The 16,429-nt window shown below is 40.2% G+C and overlaps 1 protein-coding gene across 1 annotated transcript in view; it reads right to left on the bottom strand.

The window, feature by feature from the left end:
• Positions 1-7,516: 7,516 nt before the first annotated feature.
• The window catches only part of SLC35F1 (solute carrier family 35 member F1), a 107,542-nt gene continuing 98,629 nt past the window's right edge, over positions 7,517-16,429 (bottom strand). The window contains exon 8 of the mRNA XM_053937521.1: positions 7,517-11,595. Within this exon, the coding sequence (XP_053793496.1) occupies positions 11,371-11,595 (225 nt within the window). The 3' untranslated portion in view covers positions 7,517-11,370. The remainder of the gene's footprint in view (positions 11,596-16,429) is intronic.

The following is a 16,429-nucleotide window of genomic DNA, read 5'->3' on the forward strand; positions in this document are numbered from 1 at the left end:
GCTTAAATGTAGAATCTATCAGGTTGCTCCTATTTTTAAATACAACACACAGAACACCATACATTCATTGGAGAAATGGGTATAAATGTGGAAATGTCAGTAAGAGCAATACAGCACTTTTAGCATTAGTTTGTACCTCAACAGCATGTTTAAATTTTAAAGCCTATGTCATTTAAAATAAGGAAAAGGACAAATATATTTCAAATACTTACTCCCTTTGACATTTTCAGTTGTGTCCTTTAGGGGCTTTTAAAAGTGTAGGACTTTCAAATTTCAAGTATATTCCAAGCAGAGATGTAAATATACAGAAAAAAAAAATGGTTGTTAAATTATGGCAGGTTAAATTATTAAATCATCTCAGTGACAAGACCCAGAAACAAGACTTGGCCCTGCCATCACCCAGAATTAAAACTGATCACTTGCATCAGCAAAAGGATGTATGAAGGCCAAATAGGGACACTACAAATGCCACCCAAAAGATACATGGAGCAGCACTTTATATACAGCTCTGCTAGCATAATAGAAGCATTCAGCTCTAGTTATGTGTTTCTCCATGTGAAAATTCAAAGTCTTAGCCTTTATAAGAAACAAAGAAAATATTTTCTCTCTTGAAGCCCTGCTGGAAAGCCCAAACATCTGCAGAATGCAAATCAGCACCACCTGCTGCAGCCTCATCAGGCTGAAAAAAATTCTGCTTATCTCTAGATAATATAAATACAAATAGTTGTATGTTACACTGATAAAGTGAAAATCACTTTTGCATATAGAAAAGCCAGGTTCAGGTCACCAGCTGTATGCAAGAGCCCTACAGAAAGATTTGTTCTGTGGGGCTGTGAATAAAGGCCATTGCCTCAGAACTGCCGCAGCTCCCAAGGAAGATGTGTTATCCCAGCAGGTGCTATTGCAACCTGAGGACAGTTCTGCATAAACATCTCCCTTTGGTGATTACACTTTCTGCCCTCTTCAGTGGATGGTGAGATCATCTGGGTCATTTTCTGTGCACCACACCTTTCATTTTAATGGAAATCAGAATGCCCGAGCATTTTAGCTGCACTATTTTTTCAAAATGCATTAGTGACATTTGCTGATTGGAGTAGTTCTTGGTTAGTGGCTAAAAGCTTTTGTTCACTGTGCTCTAATATGTTTTCCTTCACTCTTTTTTCTTTCTTTGCGTTATCAAATATGAGCATCCTTAGGCTCTGGTGTTAAACACTCTGATGCATCACTAGGCAAATGGAGAGGAAGAGATCAGAGCAATTGAGGCTTTACTGCTTTATGAACTCACAATTATAGAGGTTAAGCCATCATACAAGATGCTCAGAGAGCCCCAACAGTTTTTTTTTCCCTTTATTTCTCTCCCCCCATCTTTTCTCCTTCCTGATAAATGAGCAGTGAAAGAAGTGACATGTTTATTTCCTAGCTCTGATGCAAGCAAAGTATGAGGCAAGCAGGGGAGAAAACTCTGAGCATAAGATCTGTGAGTTGTTTTTGTTCAGAAATGTTGATGTAACAGGACTGATTTATTTTATAAGTCTTAAAATTCTTCCAAACAAAATATTTTAAAATAATCAACAGAAGGTCCCTGGCATTTCTCATTAGATTAAAGTGTCAGTGTAAAACTCCAGACCCTGCTCTTACACTACCTCAAACACACTTAGCAATTGCCATTCAGCTTGTGCAAAGAACAGTCAGAACACAGCCAGTATCAACACTGGGGAATACATTAAAAAAACAAACTAGGATGGGTTATTTTCTCTCTGCTCAGACAAATTAACCATCTTTCATGTTCAGAGATTGCAAACTCTCCATGCAGCTATAATGTTCCCTCATACATTGATAGACTTTTTAAAAGTCAGTGTGGTGTGGCGGCTATTTGGGGGAAAAAAAACCCCAAAAAGTAAGACAACAGCAATATCTTGTCTGACAACAAAAATGAAGCCCTTTTTCACACTATTGTTCTTGCTTGAAGAGTTTTTCTTCCATCTTGAATATCTGGGCATGGCTGATCATTAATGGGCTTCAGCAGTGTCTGCTTTAGGTTCACACACCCAACACGAGCACCCCAAGGTGCAGCTCTAAGAAGAAGCCACCTATTCTATTTTCACTGTGCTGTCAAAGCACATCTCCCTTGCAGACCCTGGTGATCAGGAGGAGAACTAAAGCCTTGGACTTGGCAGTGTTTTGGCAGCAGATGAGGTGATGAACCCCTCTCCCACTCACCTCTAACCTCTTAAATAACCCTGGGTCCAGGCCATGGTCCCCCTATCCCAGCCTTTCTTTCCTTCACAACTCATGCTCCGTCTCCATCCCAAAAGACTTCCCTCTGTTTCTCTCCCTCTGTCCAAAATCACCACTTTCCTCTCTTTCCCATTGCCACATCTTTATCTTTCACAACTGTGAGTCTTCTCCCTCAGAAGGGATATAGGAGACTGGACCTGGCCTTGCAGACACCTTCCTGCCTAGGACACTTCCATGTGAGCAGGGTATAAGGTGAATTTCATGTGACTGAAAATCTCTTGGGCTGCCAAAGCCTTTCTTTGGCTTTTCTGTATCTGCATTTTGCTGCAAGTCTCAAATGCTGATGTGGAAAAAGTGTCCTGGCACCATGTAAGGGCAAAAAGAATGGAAAACTCACATGGAAAATGCACAAGTTTAAATGGGAGTGCTATGGTATTTTTTAATGAATGTGTAACTGCTCCCTGGTATTTCATGATGCGCACACAGAGCGAAATCTATCAGTATTCCCTTGCCATAATGAAACACTCGTGCTGTAGCTGACAGGGATGTTTACCCCTCTGCAGCAGCAGAGAGAAGCCTTTGCTAGTGCAGCTGCTGCAATTACTTTCTTCAGATCAGCAGCTTACCACAGTAACTCCAATTAAAGTAAACCTGTGAGAGGTGCCAGGCTGCTGGCTCTGCAGACCATGGCCCTGTATCTAGCAACTAAATCTGAACTCAAGTAGCTGTAACAGGACAAGCTTTCTTGTGCTGTCTTGAGCACACATCTTTCCTCTTACACCCAGGGGAAATAAAAGGAGCTCAGCTGGATCTCTCCATCATCTCACAGAAATGAAAGTCTGTGGTAGAAGTGAAGATTGAGGTTTGGGGCTAAGGACTCACAGTCCTCCTCCCAGCCTGTGAAGACAAATGGCCAGTTCAGCCACAGTTCATGTTTGCACCAAATGTAGTTCAAAGGAGGCATTTGTACAAGGAGAAAGAGAAGCAGTTATACTTTGGATAAACACTTCCCTTTATTTTTCTCTCTTTTCTTATATTTTTAGTGGAATTAAGCACTTCCTTGGTCAGACCAGATGCAGAGAAGCTGGAGAGGAAAACATGAGCTGCAGGAGAAGAAGCCAATCTCTGTATATGTAAATGGATCATCAATGCCATCTCTGTTAATAATTTAAATAATTACAAGCTAGAGAGACATTTTGCTTTTTATGTTTGTCTTTTCCATGAGGACAGAATGATGTAGATTACCTTCACTTGCTCAATCCAAATAATACAACTGCTTTTGTTGCTGACTTGTTAAAGCCAATGACCTGAAGGGTACCTGTAGCTCATCCTCCACCAGCCACTCTTCTTTCACCTTCACTGTAAATCAAATGGCAGGCAAATGCACATAGTTTTTTGAATCTCTGATGATTGGTTTCATACCATACTGGTATGCCATTGCCTGAATATCATATACTAGAAAAGCAAGCATTTTATTTTATTTTTAATAAATACATCCAGGTGTAATGGAGTGGGACTGGAATCTGACATTTGTACAGAAACTGAAAGAATATTCAGAATAAACTGTTCAAATATTCTGTGACCACTAGCCTTCGTGTTGAGGCCAGGAGCCCCTTTGGCTGGACTACACCAGCAGTAAAATGTTTGTATGCAAGGTCAGTGAGTAGGCAGAGGACTCATATATGGGCCAGACTGGGAGGGAGAGGCAGGATAGCTAAGGACCTCAAAGCTGTGAATGAATTAATTTAGGTCAGTGATTCAGAAAGGAGTGTGAGTAACTTAGACCAAAAAGGTGGAGATGAGCTTAGTAGTTGTTTTGGCCGCATGGAGATTGGTGGATGGTGACCTGGGGAGAAAGACTGTCAGACAAACTGGATAACGGAGAAGTAGGAAGTTAAGTGCTATCCTCATCTTTTAATATATACCTATTTCACTTTAAATCCCTGTTTGCTTTTGTTGTATGTTGTATTAAAGCTCAAGGCTAAAATAAAGACTCAAATTTTGTATTTTCCAAATGCTTCGTTGGCTGGTGTAGCAATACACATCATCCAAAGAGGTGGTGTCACCTGAGGATTCAAAGTCAAAGCAGGTCCTGCAGCACCAATGTTTCTAGTCAACTTAGTTACTAAATCAATCCTGCTGCAACAGTTTTAAATGAACAAAATCGTGGGTACAGTTTTGTGGGTACTCTCTGTTTAATTACAGTATAGGCTCGCAGACAGTGTATGGGGACATAAAGACTCATAAAATATGTGGCTGCATACGTGTGTGACCCATTTAGCATCTAGAAATCTCTTTAATGCCAAGAACTACGTTAGATAGTTCAAGCCACTGCTCACAGTGAGTCACATAATGAGGTTCTTCAGATTATTGTTGTCATTAGCCCATTCCCTTCCCCCTTCTGACTTAGGAAGTTCATTTAGGCAAGCAGTCATTTTAAGAACATGCAAATGCTGATTGCTGATTTCTACGGATCTGGCAAGCAGCCAGGCTTCTGTGATGCTGGCTACTATAGGCAGTGGGAAGTTAAATATGCATGACCTCACATAATGTTGATCCATGGACTGGCAGGCATTCTGCACGTGTAAAAATCCCAGCTATTCTGCATGCAAAGTGTCTCTGGTGTTTCATTGAATCACTTTGTGCTTCAGCACTCAGTGATCAGGTAAACTCAGCACATGTTTATTATCTTTCTCTGCTTTGGTAAGGTCTAGAATAAAAAAAGTCATCATTTAATCGTGGTAAATCCAATATTTTACTCCCGAAAAGCATGTACATATTGCACATGGGAAGGAGGAGCTGAATTCATACTGACAACTTTGCAGTTATGTTAAAATATGATGAGGTTGCTGCTATCAAGATGCAGGGAATAAAATGCAATAGTTAATATAAATAATGTATTTAGCAGTAAGGAATTAATAATGCATTATTAAGATCAGGGTAGCACTAGGAAATTGCCTGAGGACATCAAACACAATAAAGAGTCACAAAAAAAGTCAACTATAGCTCAAGGTTATAAATCAGAATCTAAGTAGAATACAATTTATAAATCTAATAAAATCAGCTTCACCTAGTCTCAACCTAAAAATATTTGTATAGCATGAAGGGCTGACAATATCTGTATTTTTAAAGAGATTCCATACATTAGACTATTAATAAAGGGCCAATTTTTTACCTCATGAATACCACAGGAACTTGGGGCATAATTTCCAATTAAAAATGGAACTTCTAGGATAAGGAAAAAAAATACCCCCAAATAATAGCAAATGTATGGTTTCACAGCAGAAAGGACTGCTGACTTTTCCCTTCAGACCTCAAGATTTGCTTTGAGCCAGTTTCTTTCCTCCACCTGGTTGCTGTATCATAGCAGTGGTAGCAGTGGCTCTTCCTCGTGGAGGGAAATGCCTCTGTGAGAGGCAGCACAATGGTAGTGGTTCCTCCCTGCACCCAGCCAAGTGACATCACTGGGATCATGGGGCACCTGTGGTGTTTTCTAAGGCTGTGGAAGGTGCACTGAGCATCAGAGTGATGTGGCCTGAAGAAACACTGTGGGCCTTTTAGTGAAACTGAAATACCACCAGTGCAAGTCATCTGAGGGTTACCACTGGCTTTTTGTGGCCAATTTGTAGGGTTTTGTCTCCTGTTGGTGGCTCACAGCCAGACCATGACTGATTAGTGATCCCAGCCCTGTAGAATTAATATCTTCCATATAGCAGGATTTTTAATAATAAAAATCCAGTGCATGAGCCTACACTTCAAACAGGAGAAGTAGGATGACAAGGGCAATGCTCTACTCCAATATTGTCATTATTGCTACATTGCTGGCATTTGGTATCCACTTTGCAATTGCTGAGGGAACAGGTCAATGGCGGTGCAAGCAGAGGTGCTCCCTTTCACAACGGTTTGGCTTAGTTATTGTTTATTTGACAATTATTGTGTCTATAATTGCAGAGCAGGCATAACAAAACTTTTCTAACTGTAAAAGTGCTGCTTCCTTGTTTGTATGCCACAACATATTGCTGCTAAGCATTCAGCTTTGGGTTTGTAATGTTTTGGAGAACTAGTTCTAAATAAACAAAAACAAAGGAAGACTGGCAGCTTTAAGCTGATTGAGTGTCCTTCAGTGTTAAAACGTGCTTTATTTAAGAACAGAAAGATTCATTAATGTCTATTTATGATCTATTTTTAGTTAATTCCATGCAATTACTATTCATATGACTCAAGCACCCAGGCTGAATTCTAGCCAGGCAATAAAAGGATAATTTTGTAATGCCAGAGAGTCTCTTGAGAAGATTTGGAGGCAAATGCAAATCAAGTGTTAGTATGATAAAGCTATGCACACTAACTCAGTTTCTGGAGCTCTGTATAACTTAGGAGACATTCACAGTGGAATATCAGACATCAACCAGCACATGGGTGCAGCACTACTGGCTTTGTAACATCTGGGCTCTGTGCAGTTGCAGTGCAGGGAGTGGCTGGAAATGAGCTCACCACTCTCCATTCCCTTTTATACTCCCTGCAGTGAAGTATGTGAGAAATCCTGACACAAAGTTTCCCAGGGAGACATCAGGTAAAGAGGGATGGAGAGGCTTAGAAGGGAATGAATACATGTTTATAAAATGCCTTGCTCTCACACACTAAGGATCTTCATTTCCTGTCCATGTGAACTCTCAATGAGTCAAAGCCTTATTTTCTTTCTTATCCTAATTCTGCTCCTCCTGACACTCCTTTTCCCCCAGTGTCTAAACTTTGTCTCCATCCTTTCTTCTCAGGACAGCTGGGTGTAGTGTTGCAGTGTAGGGCAGCCTGGGAGGGAGGGCTGGGAAAGGCAGCTGCAGGCACTCTGTAACCTCTGCCAGTGAAGCCTTCAATACCATGCACTTGTCAGATTAATTCTACACTGATTAATTTCCCCAGATTAATTCTAGACTAATTAATATTTTCTGGAAAGCAGTGGAGAGAGTGGTTTTGTCTCCAAATGAGGGCAGTGGCTATCAGAATACCAGAGGTAGCCCTAGGGAAATGACAGGTTAAGACAGAGGGTATGCAGGAGTACTCTTATCATTCTGGACGAGTGCTCTGGGGCCAGGCAAGATACTTGAGGATGCCTGATGGCATCTATTCTTAGACACCTTGGAAAAAGTTCTGGGTTAACACCTCACAAGGGGAAGACGCCTTAAGCACAGCAAAAAACTATTCCCTGCAATTCAAGATTTACACTTCTGAAAAATCCTTTTAGGCTAAGATAGCAGAAAGGAACAGTCAAGAAACCACTAACCCCGCTTTCATAAAGCATTTATTTTTTTTTATTTGAAAACATTATACAGGCATTACATTGCCACAGCCAGTCCATATAGGTGCATGCAAATATCAAAATGGAGAAAGATTTATTCAGCTTCTCAATGCAGGATTTGGGGTTGGGATTTTGTTTGCCTGGTTTTGGTTCATATTTCCATCTGCGGTATCAAGATTAGTGTGCTTTATTATGGCATTTAACAATAAAATCCTACCCATGGGGTAAAATTTATATTTGTAGCTAGCTCAGGAATACTAAATGGTTTTCAAAAAAAAAAAAAAAAAAAAAAAGAAACGATACTACACGCTTGTCAAAATGTTAATAGCACAAGTTAGCAATCTCTACACTATACATGGAAACTTCTTATGACACAGTGGTGCAAAATTTTCAATTGCTTGGTCTATCGTTGTGTGTTTTGAAACTTTATAGCTGGAACAAAGACCAGGTCTGTCTCCCAGTGAGGGTTTTCATCTGGTATCAGAAAATTACATCAGTCTTGCTAAGGGCTGCCCAGGGCCAGCAGTATCAGAGAGTTTCAGTTTGTTCAGGCAAGGAGCTATGCAGAGCTAGAGACGTCCTACGCAACACGGAGAGTAGCTGCCGTTAGATAGCTGAGCCTTTGCTGGTGCTCACTGAGGGCTCCAACTGCAGAACACAAGCAGGAAGAAGGAATGATTTCCTCCACTGAACCTCAGTTTTTCAGTCAACACAGTTATTTGTAAAGCTATACTACTGTTTTCCTTCGAGATCCATCCAGGACTAGCGCACTGGTGTTAATCCGGGCATCCACCTTGTTTATGGGGAAACACAGACAGCGAAATAGCCCTGCTTTGCACATCCAACTCCTCCTGCATGAGAAGCACAGGGGATGGTGGCTGGTCACAGAGTGCTCACTGAAATATTCATAACTTATTCCGGTACAACAGAGCCTTTTAGAATCGCCTGGTGGCACCTCTCAGCTACCCATGGATTGCAACCCCTTGTAAGGAGAAACTCCCAGCCCTGGGACCTGGCCAGGAGCTGCCTCCTGCCCAGCTGTTTTGCAGAAGACTCTAACAAACATCTACAAGTTAGTGTCAGAAAAATGAGGAGGGGGAGGCCGAAGGACTACAAACATTTGGCTTAAAAATAAATACAAATAAGGAAATTAATCAAAACAGTTATGCAAAAAGAAGGAACTGTAAACATGAAACACACACGCAGACGATCCTCAAGGTTCTCAGACCAACACAGGGACTAATACTCAGAGAAAGGTATTTAATTGGTACAAAAGGTAGCAAAAAAGACTGAGATGACACATGCCCACCAGTGTGCCTCTGGGTACCCGAGGGAGCCATGATTGTAATCAGACCCCTTCTCCTGGGGAATGTACGAAATTCACCTTAAGTCAAAGCTCTCACAGGGCTTGACCCAAGGATCCTACCCTGAAGTGTCAGATGATCTTTCTTGTGTGTTTTTATTTTTTTGATTTAGACTTTCCTTAATATCCCCAGAATACAGACTCTGTTTTTCTGCGGGAATCTAGTGGGGGTTTCTTTGTGGTTTTTTTAATCCTCAATAGTTTAAGGAAAAAAAAAGTTCGGAAACATGAGTGCTAAAAAGATTAAAAAACTGGAAGGGAAAAAAAAAAAAAAAAACCAGCAGGGGAAAAAAAACATACATTTGTTAGTTTAGTACCAAGGCATCTTAACCAAAACTTCTGGGCTAGTTTTGGTTAGTTTTGGGCATGATTTGGCAATACTGCAGAACCTTCCCTTACGTGCTGCAGGGTTGTGGCACACAGCCTAAACACAGTGGGAAAGAAATCACCTCTTCTCCACAGTAAGAATAAGATACAGCATACTTCTGCTGTTCAAGAGCATTTTGACATTTGCTACTTCATGTCTGTTATGCATATATAAACTTCTCTCAGTCTGCTTCAGGGAAGTTCTTTCTGTATTAAAGCAGAACAGGACTATAAAAAATGAATGTTACCTCAGCAGAAATTCATCCTGCTTGGTTGAACTGTGTGACCTTTCTAATCTCCAATGTATAGATTGACTTTTTTCTTCTTTTTTATATAGAAATAGGTAAGTTGTATTTTTCAAACATGAAGGCCTACATTTTTGCTTGAAACAGTCTTTTTCAGAAGAATAACATTCAAATCAAATTCACCTCCTATGCCCACAGGCAAAATATTCATCAACTATGCCGTAAACTCCATTTTCAAATATGATGAATGAATACACACTTTTACAGCACTGGTATGTGCTTCTTAAACTCCTTCTTTCTGAAGATCTTGAAGCGTTTTAAAATAACTTGGTCCCACAGCACCTCTGTGAGGTAGGTAAAATGTCATTATTTCCATATATACTGATTGGAAAACTCAGTCACACAGAAGGTAAGTTATGCCCAAGGATTCATGCAAAGATGTGGCATGATTGGTGAATAAAACCAAGATCTCTCCTAGATTCCTCACCTACTGTTAGACACAGGAACACCTCGTCTTCCTTAATTTTAAATTACAATAAGATAAAATATATTGAAACAATGATTTTCTTGTTCTGCGCTCTCAGAAGAGCAAATATACAGGTAAAGATGGATTTTTCATGGTGGTGACTAAGACTTTCCCCATTCTGGTAAGGCTCCTGAGGCAGAAGTACAGTTGTATACAGAAGTGTGGAGCACACCCTTACTATTTTCACACGTCCCCAGGAATGCAAGAAAACTGCTGAATTCTTCTGCTTGCTTCACAGTTAATGAAAAATAATTGGCTGCACCCTGCCAGTAAAATGCCTTTGTGCTACTGCGGCAACACCAGCAGATGGTCCAGTCTTTCTGCTTGTGAAATCCTCCCTTAATCTTCCTGATTTTGGTGAAAAATTGACACATTTCTAAATAGCTATTGTTAGAATAATGAACCATGGGAGACTAAGCAAACTGGAAGAGCAGAAGGCACCCTCAATGCACTGAGTATCTAAAATGAGTGCCCTGATCCACATGATATATCATCTTTCCGTGGAGAGGTACAATACATAGGAAACTAGAAAATGTATTTTTCTTTCTACAGGTTAAAATTTTAAAAGTAAGAAATCTGTGTTGAGTCACGACTACAGAGAAATTGACTCCCTGTCACCTGATGCAGAACCTTGGCCACTAGGAAATCTGCCATGGATCATAGAGAGGTCAATGCTTGAGTACTTCACTTCTGCAAATATAGAAAGGCTAAAATGCTCGCCTTATACCTATTCCTAGAATAGAGACAGATATTGTAAGTTGTCCCTTCTCTGGATTCATGGATCAGATTACCTAGAAAGGGCAACTAGACAGATAGCACAGAAGAACTCATTGTATTTCCCTTACCAAATCCAAGGTGCTAGCAAAAATGTGTCAGGGTGTTGTTACCACGACTAACCCATCTGTTTTGCGCAAACAAATTTTAGAGAGAAATTAACAGTGACTGCACAAAGTGTATTTGCTGTAAAAAGGTGTTTTTACCACAACTGGTGTGGCTTAGGCATAATATCACTCTGTGTGTGTAAAACACCCTTCTGTGAATTTCTTTGTTGTAATTTTATCTTATGTATTGAATATCTTTCACAGGTAGTGTGACATTAACTGATTCCTACACAGCAGTTTGTATTGCAAACATGCTGCTCATTTCATAAACGAGGGACTGGCATCTCCTTGCGAGGAACACCCTGGAACAATTGATTTGTGTTTGTATGAGCTTTCCTTATTTGCTACCTTGCAGCTCACCAGTGTAACTGCACCCGGTAAATACCTTTCTCTATGTACAATACAGAGATAATGGATATACGAGCTCCACTGTCAATAGGTGATCAACAGCCCTGGGTTTAAGCAACCCTAACGTGAGGCTCCTCTTCTGTCTCCTGCCCCAGGCTGGTGTATGTCACCGAAGGCTCCATCTGGCTGGTGGCTGGGAGGTCTACAACAGGTCCAGAGGGGTTTCGGAACTGCTTGTACACCCGAGGATCCTGGGCTACGTAGGTGGATGTGGAGGAGTAGAGCATCAGCCCAACAAGGATCGTGAAGAATGACAACAAGTAAAGTCCTGAAAACTGAGCAGAAATAACAGGAGAGTCATTAGACACAGCACCAATTACCCTAAGTTCATGAAGACCCAAAGACAGGGTTAGGCACAGATCCTTGTTTTGGCATGCACTGCAGAGAACAAGCTCCCAATCATTTGGATGTTGGATTTTTATGGGAATGGCTCTTTGAAAGTTGATTTACTCCCACCAATTCCCCTGTCCTCCATAACCAAGAGCTAACTAGTGCCTTCCCCTGGGCCAGGCATGTTAAGTATTGACTATCTGGGACTTGGGAAAGATGAGTTTTGGTCACATATCCAAAGCTGATTTTTTTCATCCTTTTAGACAAGCCAGCTACTCCTCCAAGTCCATGTTTCTCCAGCTCCATTGTGAGGTACCATCATCTACCCTTGTCAGACAGGTAGTGGACAAATCTGAAGTTAGTTGCAGCTAAACCACATGTCTGTGAAGTTAACATCGTGATGGAAAATATAAAAATATAATTAAATAATAATTTCAATAAGAATTAAAAAATATATATATACACTTGAAAATGTATTTTAATAAAGGCACTTTAAAACTGTCTGCAGCATCTCTTGCTTGTGAACAGAAAGCAGGTGCTAGAAGATCTAATGGGAGTTTGGACAGGATAAACTTCACCTGTGAAATGTGCTCTGGGTCAACATCATGAGGTTTCAAAGTACACACAGAGGGCAGTTAACTGAAAGCTCAAGTATACGTTTTGGCACACAGCTTCACTAGATCAGAGATCAGCCTGAATTTTTTGACATATACAGACTTGTGTCTGAACTAAAAATACAACACAAAGAACATTTCTGGCAACTTGTTAGCCCTTGCAGATAAAGCTAAAGGCAAAGACAGGGTTTCAAAAGCACAGACCATTGGGTACTAGCTTTAGATACTGGGTTCTGGCCACAGGGGACACAAAAATGGCTTTTAGCCCATATGACTTGTCTGCCGATCCTACAAGTCTGCCGAGACTACAAGTTATTTCTTCATGCATGCTGTGTGTGAGAAACCATGAAGGACAAATTGCATAGCCACCTTGTTGAGGATATAAATGATTTGTATTCAGTGGAACTTCCAGAAGTGCCTGTATTCTGCAGCAGGCAGGAATCTGTACCTGAACACCATCAACTACTAGCAACCTGCTATTAGCTGCTCCATGAGATACTTCAGGATTTTATGTAAAGGCATCTGCAAGTCTGTTAATCCTGACTGACTCTGTTTTAATGGATGCCCCATTTCTTTTCTCTGGATCACCTTAGCACAGCACAAAATAGACAGAATGGACTATATTATCTTGGAAATTTTTGAGCAGTTCTGCTTTTTATGCTTAAAGAAATTATCATTGTGGAGAAAATACATTTTACTTAGGCTAAATTTGTAGTGATGTTAATTTGTTACTGCTTCATAAACCTCCAAAACCTCCATCCAACCTCCTGCCTGAGGAAGCATTTGGACTTTTTACAGAACCCTCAGTATCTCCTGAAAGCTTTGGTCATATAACCTATGGTGATATGTCTGTGCGTGTGTTTCCCACATCCATTATGAATGTTTTACAGGGAAAATAGCATAATGGGGAAAGGTTTTAAAGCATGTTAGAAGGATTAGAGGGTAGGAAGAGTTTTGCTTTTCATCAGCTTTCAATTGTTTTTTAACATGTATGTCACCAGGCCCTCATGTGTTGTCTGGCAGCACAATTTGATGAAACCACCCAGCTGTCCCAGAGTCACAGAGACACTGTTGAGCCTCACCCAGCATCTGCTGTAAGATTCCTTCCATGTGACACAGCTCTGATAGGACTGTTTAAGCTTAGATCTCCCCCATGTGGCAATCAAACATAAGTCAATAATTTCAAACTTCTGATTGATTTTTCCCCTTCAATTTTCAGTACAATTTTGTTCTCAGCACTTTCTTCCCCTCTTTCACTTTGTATTTGAACTTGAGCATCACTTGGCAGCAGTGAAGCTGACTAAGCTCAAGAAAATCTCAGGAGCCAAATGCATCTAGTTCCCCATCCCTAGTTTCCCACTGTCCTTCATTCCCACCTTATGCTTGAATTTCTCACCCAGCCAGCCAATTGGCTTGGCCCTGCATAGCCAGAGTGCCAGCCAGATCCGTGACTGCCTTGTGTCCTGCTGTGAGGAATCTGTGGGGCTTCCAGAAGCTAAATGTGCTTTTTTTTCTTGTTCTAGGAGCTGCCCAGACAAAATCAACTCATTTTTGCTTTGGCTCATGGCTCCAGCTCTACCATATCCCCTTTCTCCTGGCCATACCTCTCATTCCTCTCTCAGGGGCTTCCTGCCAGTTCTTTAGGCTGACAATATTCTTTCCATGGTATTGTCCTCCCTCGTGGCAGCTCTCCAGTCTGGGAGAAAGGATTTGAGCATAGCTTGGGGAAATCTAAGCAAAGGTCTGTGAAACATTCATCTTTGGTATCTGTGCACAGCTAGCTGAAAGAGACCTGGACTCTGACAGTCCTATGACAATTCTTTCCTTTTTACCTTCCTTAGAAACAAGGTTTCATTTGTGCAACAGCTCTGTGCAACACTGAAGTAAAAGGGTAGTTAGTGAGGTTAATATAGGAATATATACTGAAGTACATGGCAAATCTCTGTTTTTTGTCAATACCCTGTCAGACTGATCCAAACCCCTTTGAAATAAATGGGTGTTTTCCTCCTATTAAAACAGCAGTGAATCAATCAGTGCAAAGGGAAGATGCAGACTTAGTTCCCCAAATACAAAATTTGCTGTTCACTGTACTATGCTACTCAGACTCCAGCTGAAACCTGCAATTTATGGAAGATAAGATTTCCAGGCACACTTCACTGCTATGTAGGTTTTGGAGGTTTTTTAAATCTTCATCTGCAAACCTCATCTACTGATATTTGCTATTAATAGACAGAAAAGAAAAAAAAAAAAAAACAACCACATTCAAAACCAGAAAGAGCCATTCCTAAGAAACGAAGTGAGGGAGGATCACTTTTCATTGTCACTCTCTATGCAACTGCAGTACCAAGATGTAGGTTCTTGGGAAGTATGTAATTCCTCTCTCTAAAAAAGCTACTTGAGAATGATATTGTGCTTCATTTTACTGAATAATCTCTTTCTACAGAAATATATTTCCTCTAAGAAATAATATTTTTAAAATATACAGATTTCTATGCCTCTCCAAATCCTTCCCTCCATGCTGAGCAGGATAACTGTAAGTTGTTCAAAGAGTAACATGGTGAAGAGAAACTGGTTAGCTCAAATTAGCTAATGAGTGTCACACACCCTAAACAGACTAAAAGTCAGCTCATGTTTCTGTATCATTAAACAGTTTTACTATGGATTTCATATGTACATTTATAAGTACATATGTATTACATATGTAAACTTGCTCATCCATGCAGCTTATTGAGAGACCAGCTGACTTTGTGGTGGGGTCAATGATCTAACAGTCTTGAGTCCCTGGATTTGATTTTCAACCTGTGAATTTATTTTGTGAATCACAATGATTTCAGATGATCCTCAGTTTCTTACCCATTTAAAAGAGATAATAACACTTGGTTATTGAATAAAGATGAGTTTACAGAATAAAAATGGGGAATAGGGATCCTCTGAGGAGAAGGCAGAGAGCTCCTTTGCAGGGAAAGTGCCTTACTTACAATATTTCAGATTTCATCACTGACATGCAAAGCATCTGCCAAAGCTTTTTTGCCAGTCAAATCAGATAGTTAAATCAGCTGTGATCTGATCATGTCTGCTCTGCTCTGACTCGGTGTGTCTATAAATGCTTCCCCAATCAATAGTATTCAATATGGATCATACAATGATAATTGTAAATGTTAAAAAATTATGAAAACACACCAAAAAAAAACCTTCTCTAGACACCATTTTGTGTCTGTGGTAAAAATAGCCTACATTAAACTAACATTTCAGCATGTAAAAGGTGCCTGTCTTTGGTGCCTGTCAATTTGAAGATAAACACACAAAACAAAACCTAGACAAATATAACGATAACATGCTTAACAAGATTTGGTCAGCCTATCAAAACAAGCACAGATTCTGGTGCATGAACATTTCTGGTATTTATCTGAGTTGTTCATTAGGAACCCAGTACTTGAATGGATCTGTTCAGTCAGGTTCAGCAGATGAGCTTATGGAACCTGGTGGCTTGGCTGCAGGAATAGGGGTCTCATGCCAGAATGTGCAACTGCAGAGCCCCATCAGGAAAACCACTGCAGCAGCAAGGTCCAGCTGATCACAGCAAATATAAGGTGAAATTACTCTTTCTGTTATCTATGCACAAAGTCCATGATGTTAAAAAAGAAAAGAAGCCAAACATATCTGCAGTGCTACATACAAGTGTAGAGGAAGTTCACAAAACAAAATTTAGCTTATATATATAGCATTTTTATTGCAAGCAAATCAAAATTTTGAGTAAGTCAAGCATAACAAGGTTCTTAAAATAGAGAAGATGAGTATAAAGTCACCTGGAAATTTAGTATTTTTAAAAATCCAGAATAAACTATTAAACCTTTCAAAATTTACTCCCTACTAGTTTTTATCCTTTACTTTTTAATGTCTGTCCACGTGAAACTTGTCTTTCATATACCTTGAAATCACTACGGGTAAAACGCTTCTACTGTTTCCTCTTGAGACTCATGCTTTAAAGTAATCCACTTGGAAAGGTGGGAGAAAAGGAAGCTTCTCAATGGGGAAAGGAGTGCATCTGATTTCATTGTCTTGAACAGTGATTAGACAGTAACAGGAGAAGAAAAAAATAGAAAGAAAAACTATTTAGAAGGTATTAGATTCATGCCTTGGTCTGGAGAGAACAAGCCATTCTTCA

This window comes from Vidua chalybeata, chromosome 3 (genome assembly GCF_026979565.1).
Source record: "Vidua chalybeata isolate OUT-0048 chromosome 3, bVidCha1 merged haplotype, whole genome shotgun sequence".
Lineage (NCBI taxonomy): Eukaryota > Metazoa > Chordata > Aves > Passeriformes > Viduidae > Vidua > Vidua chalybeata.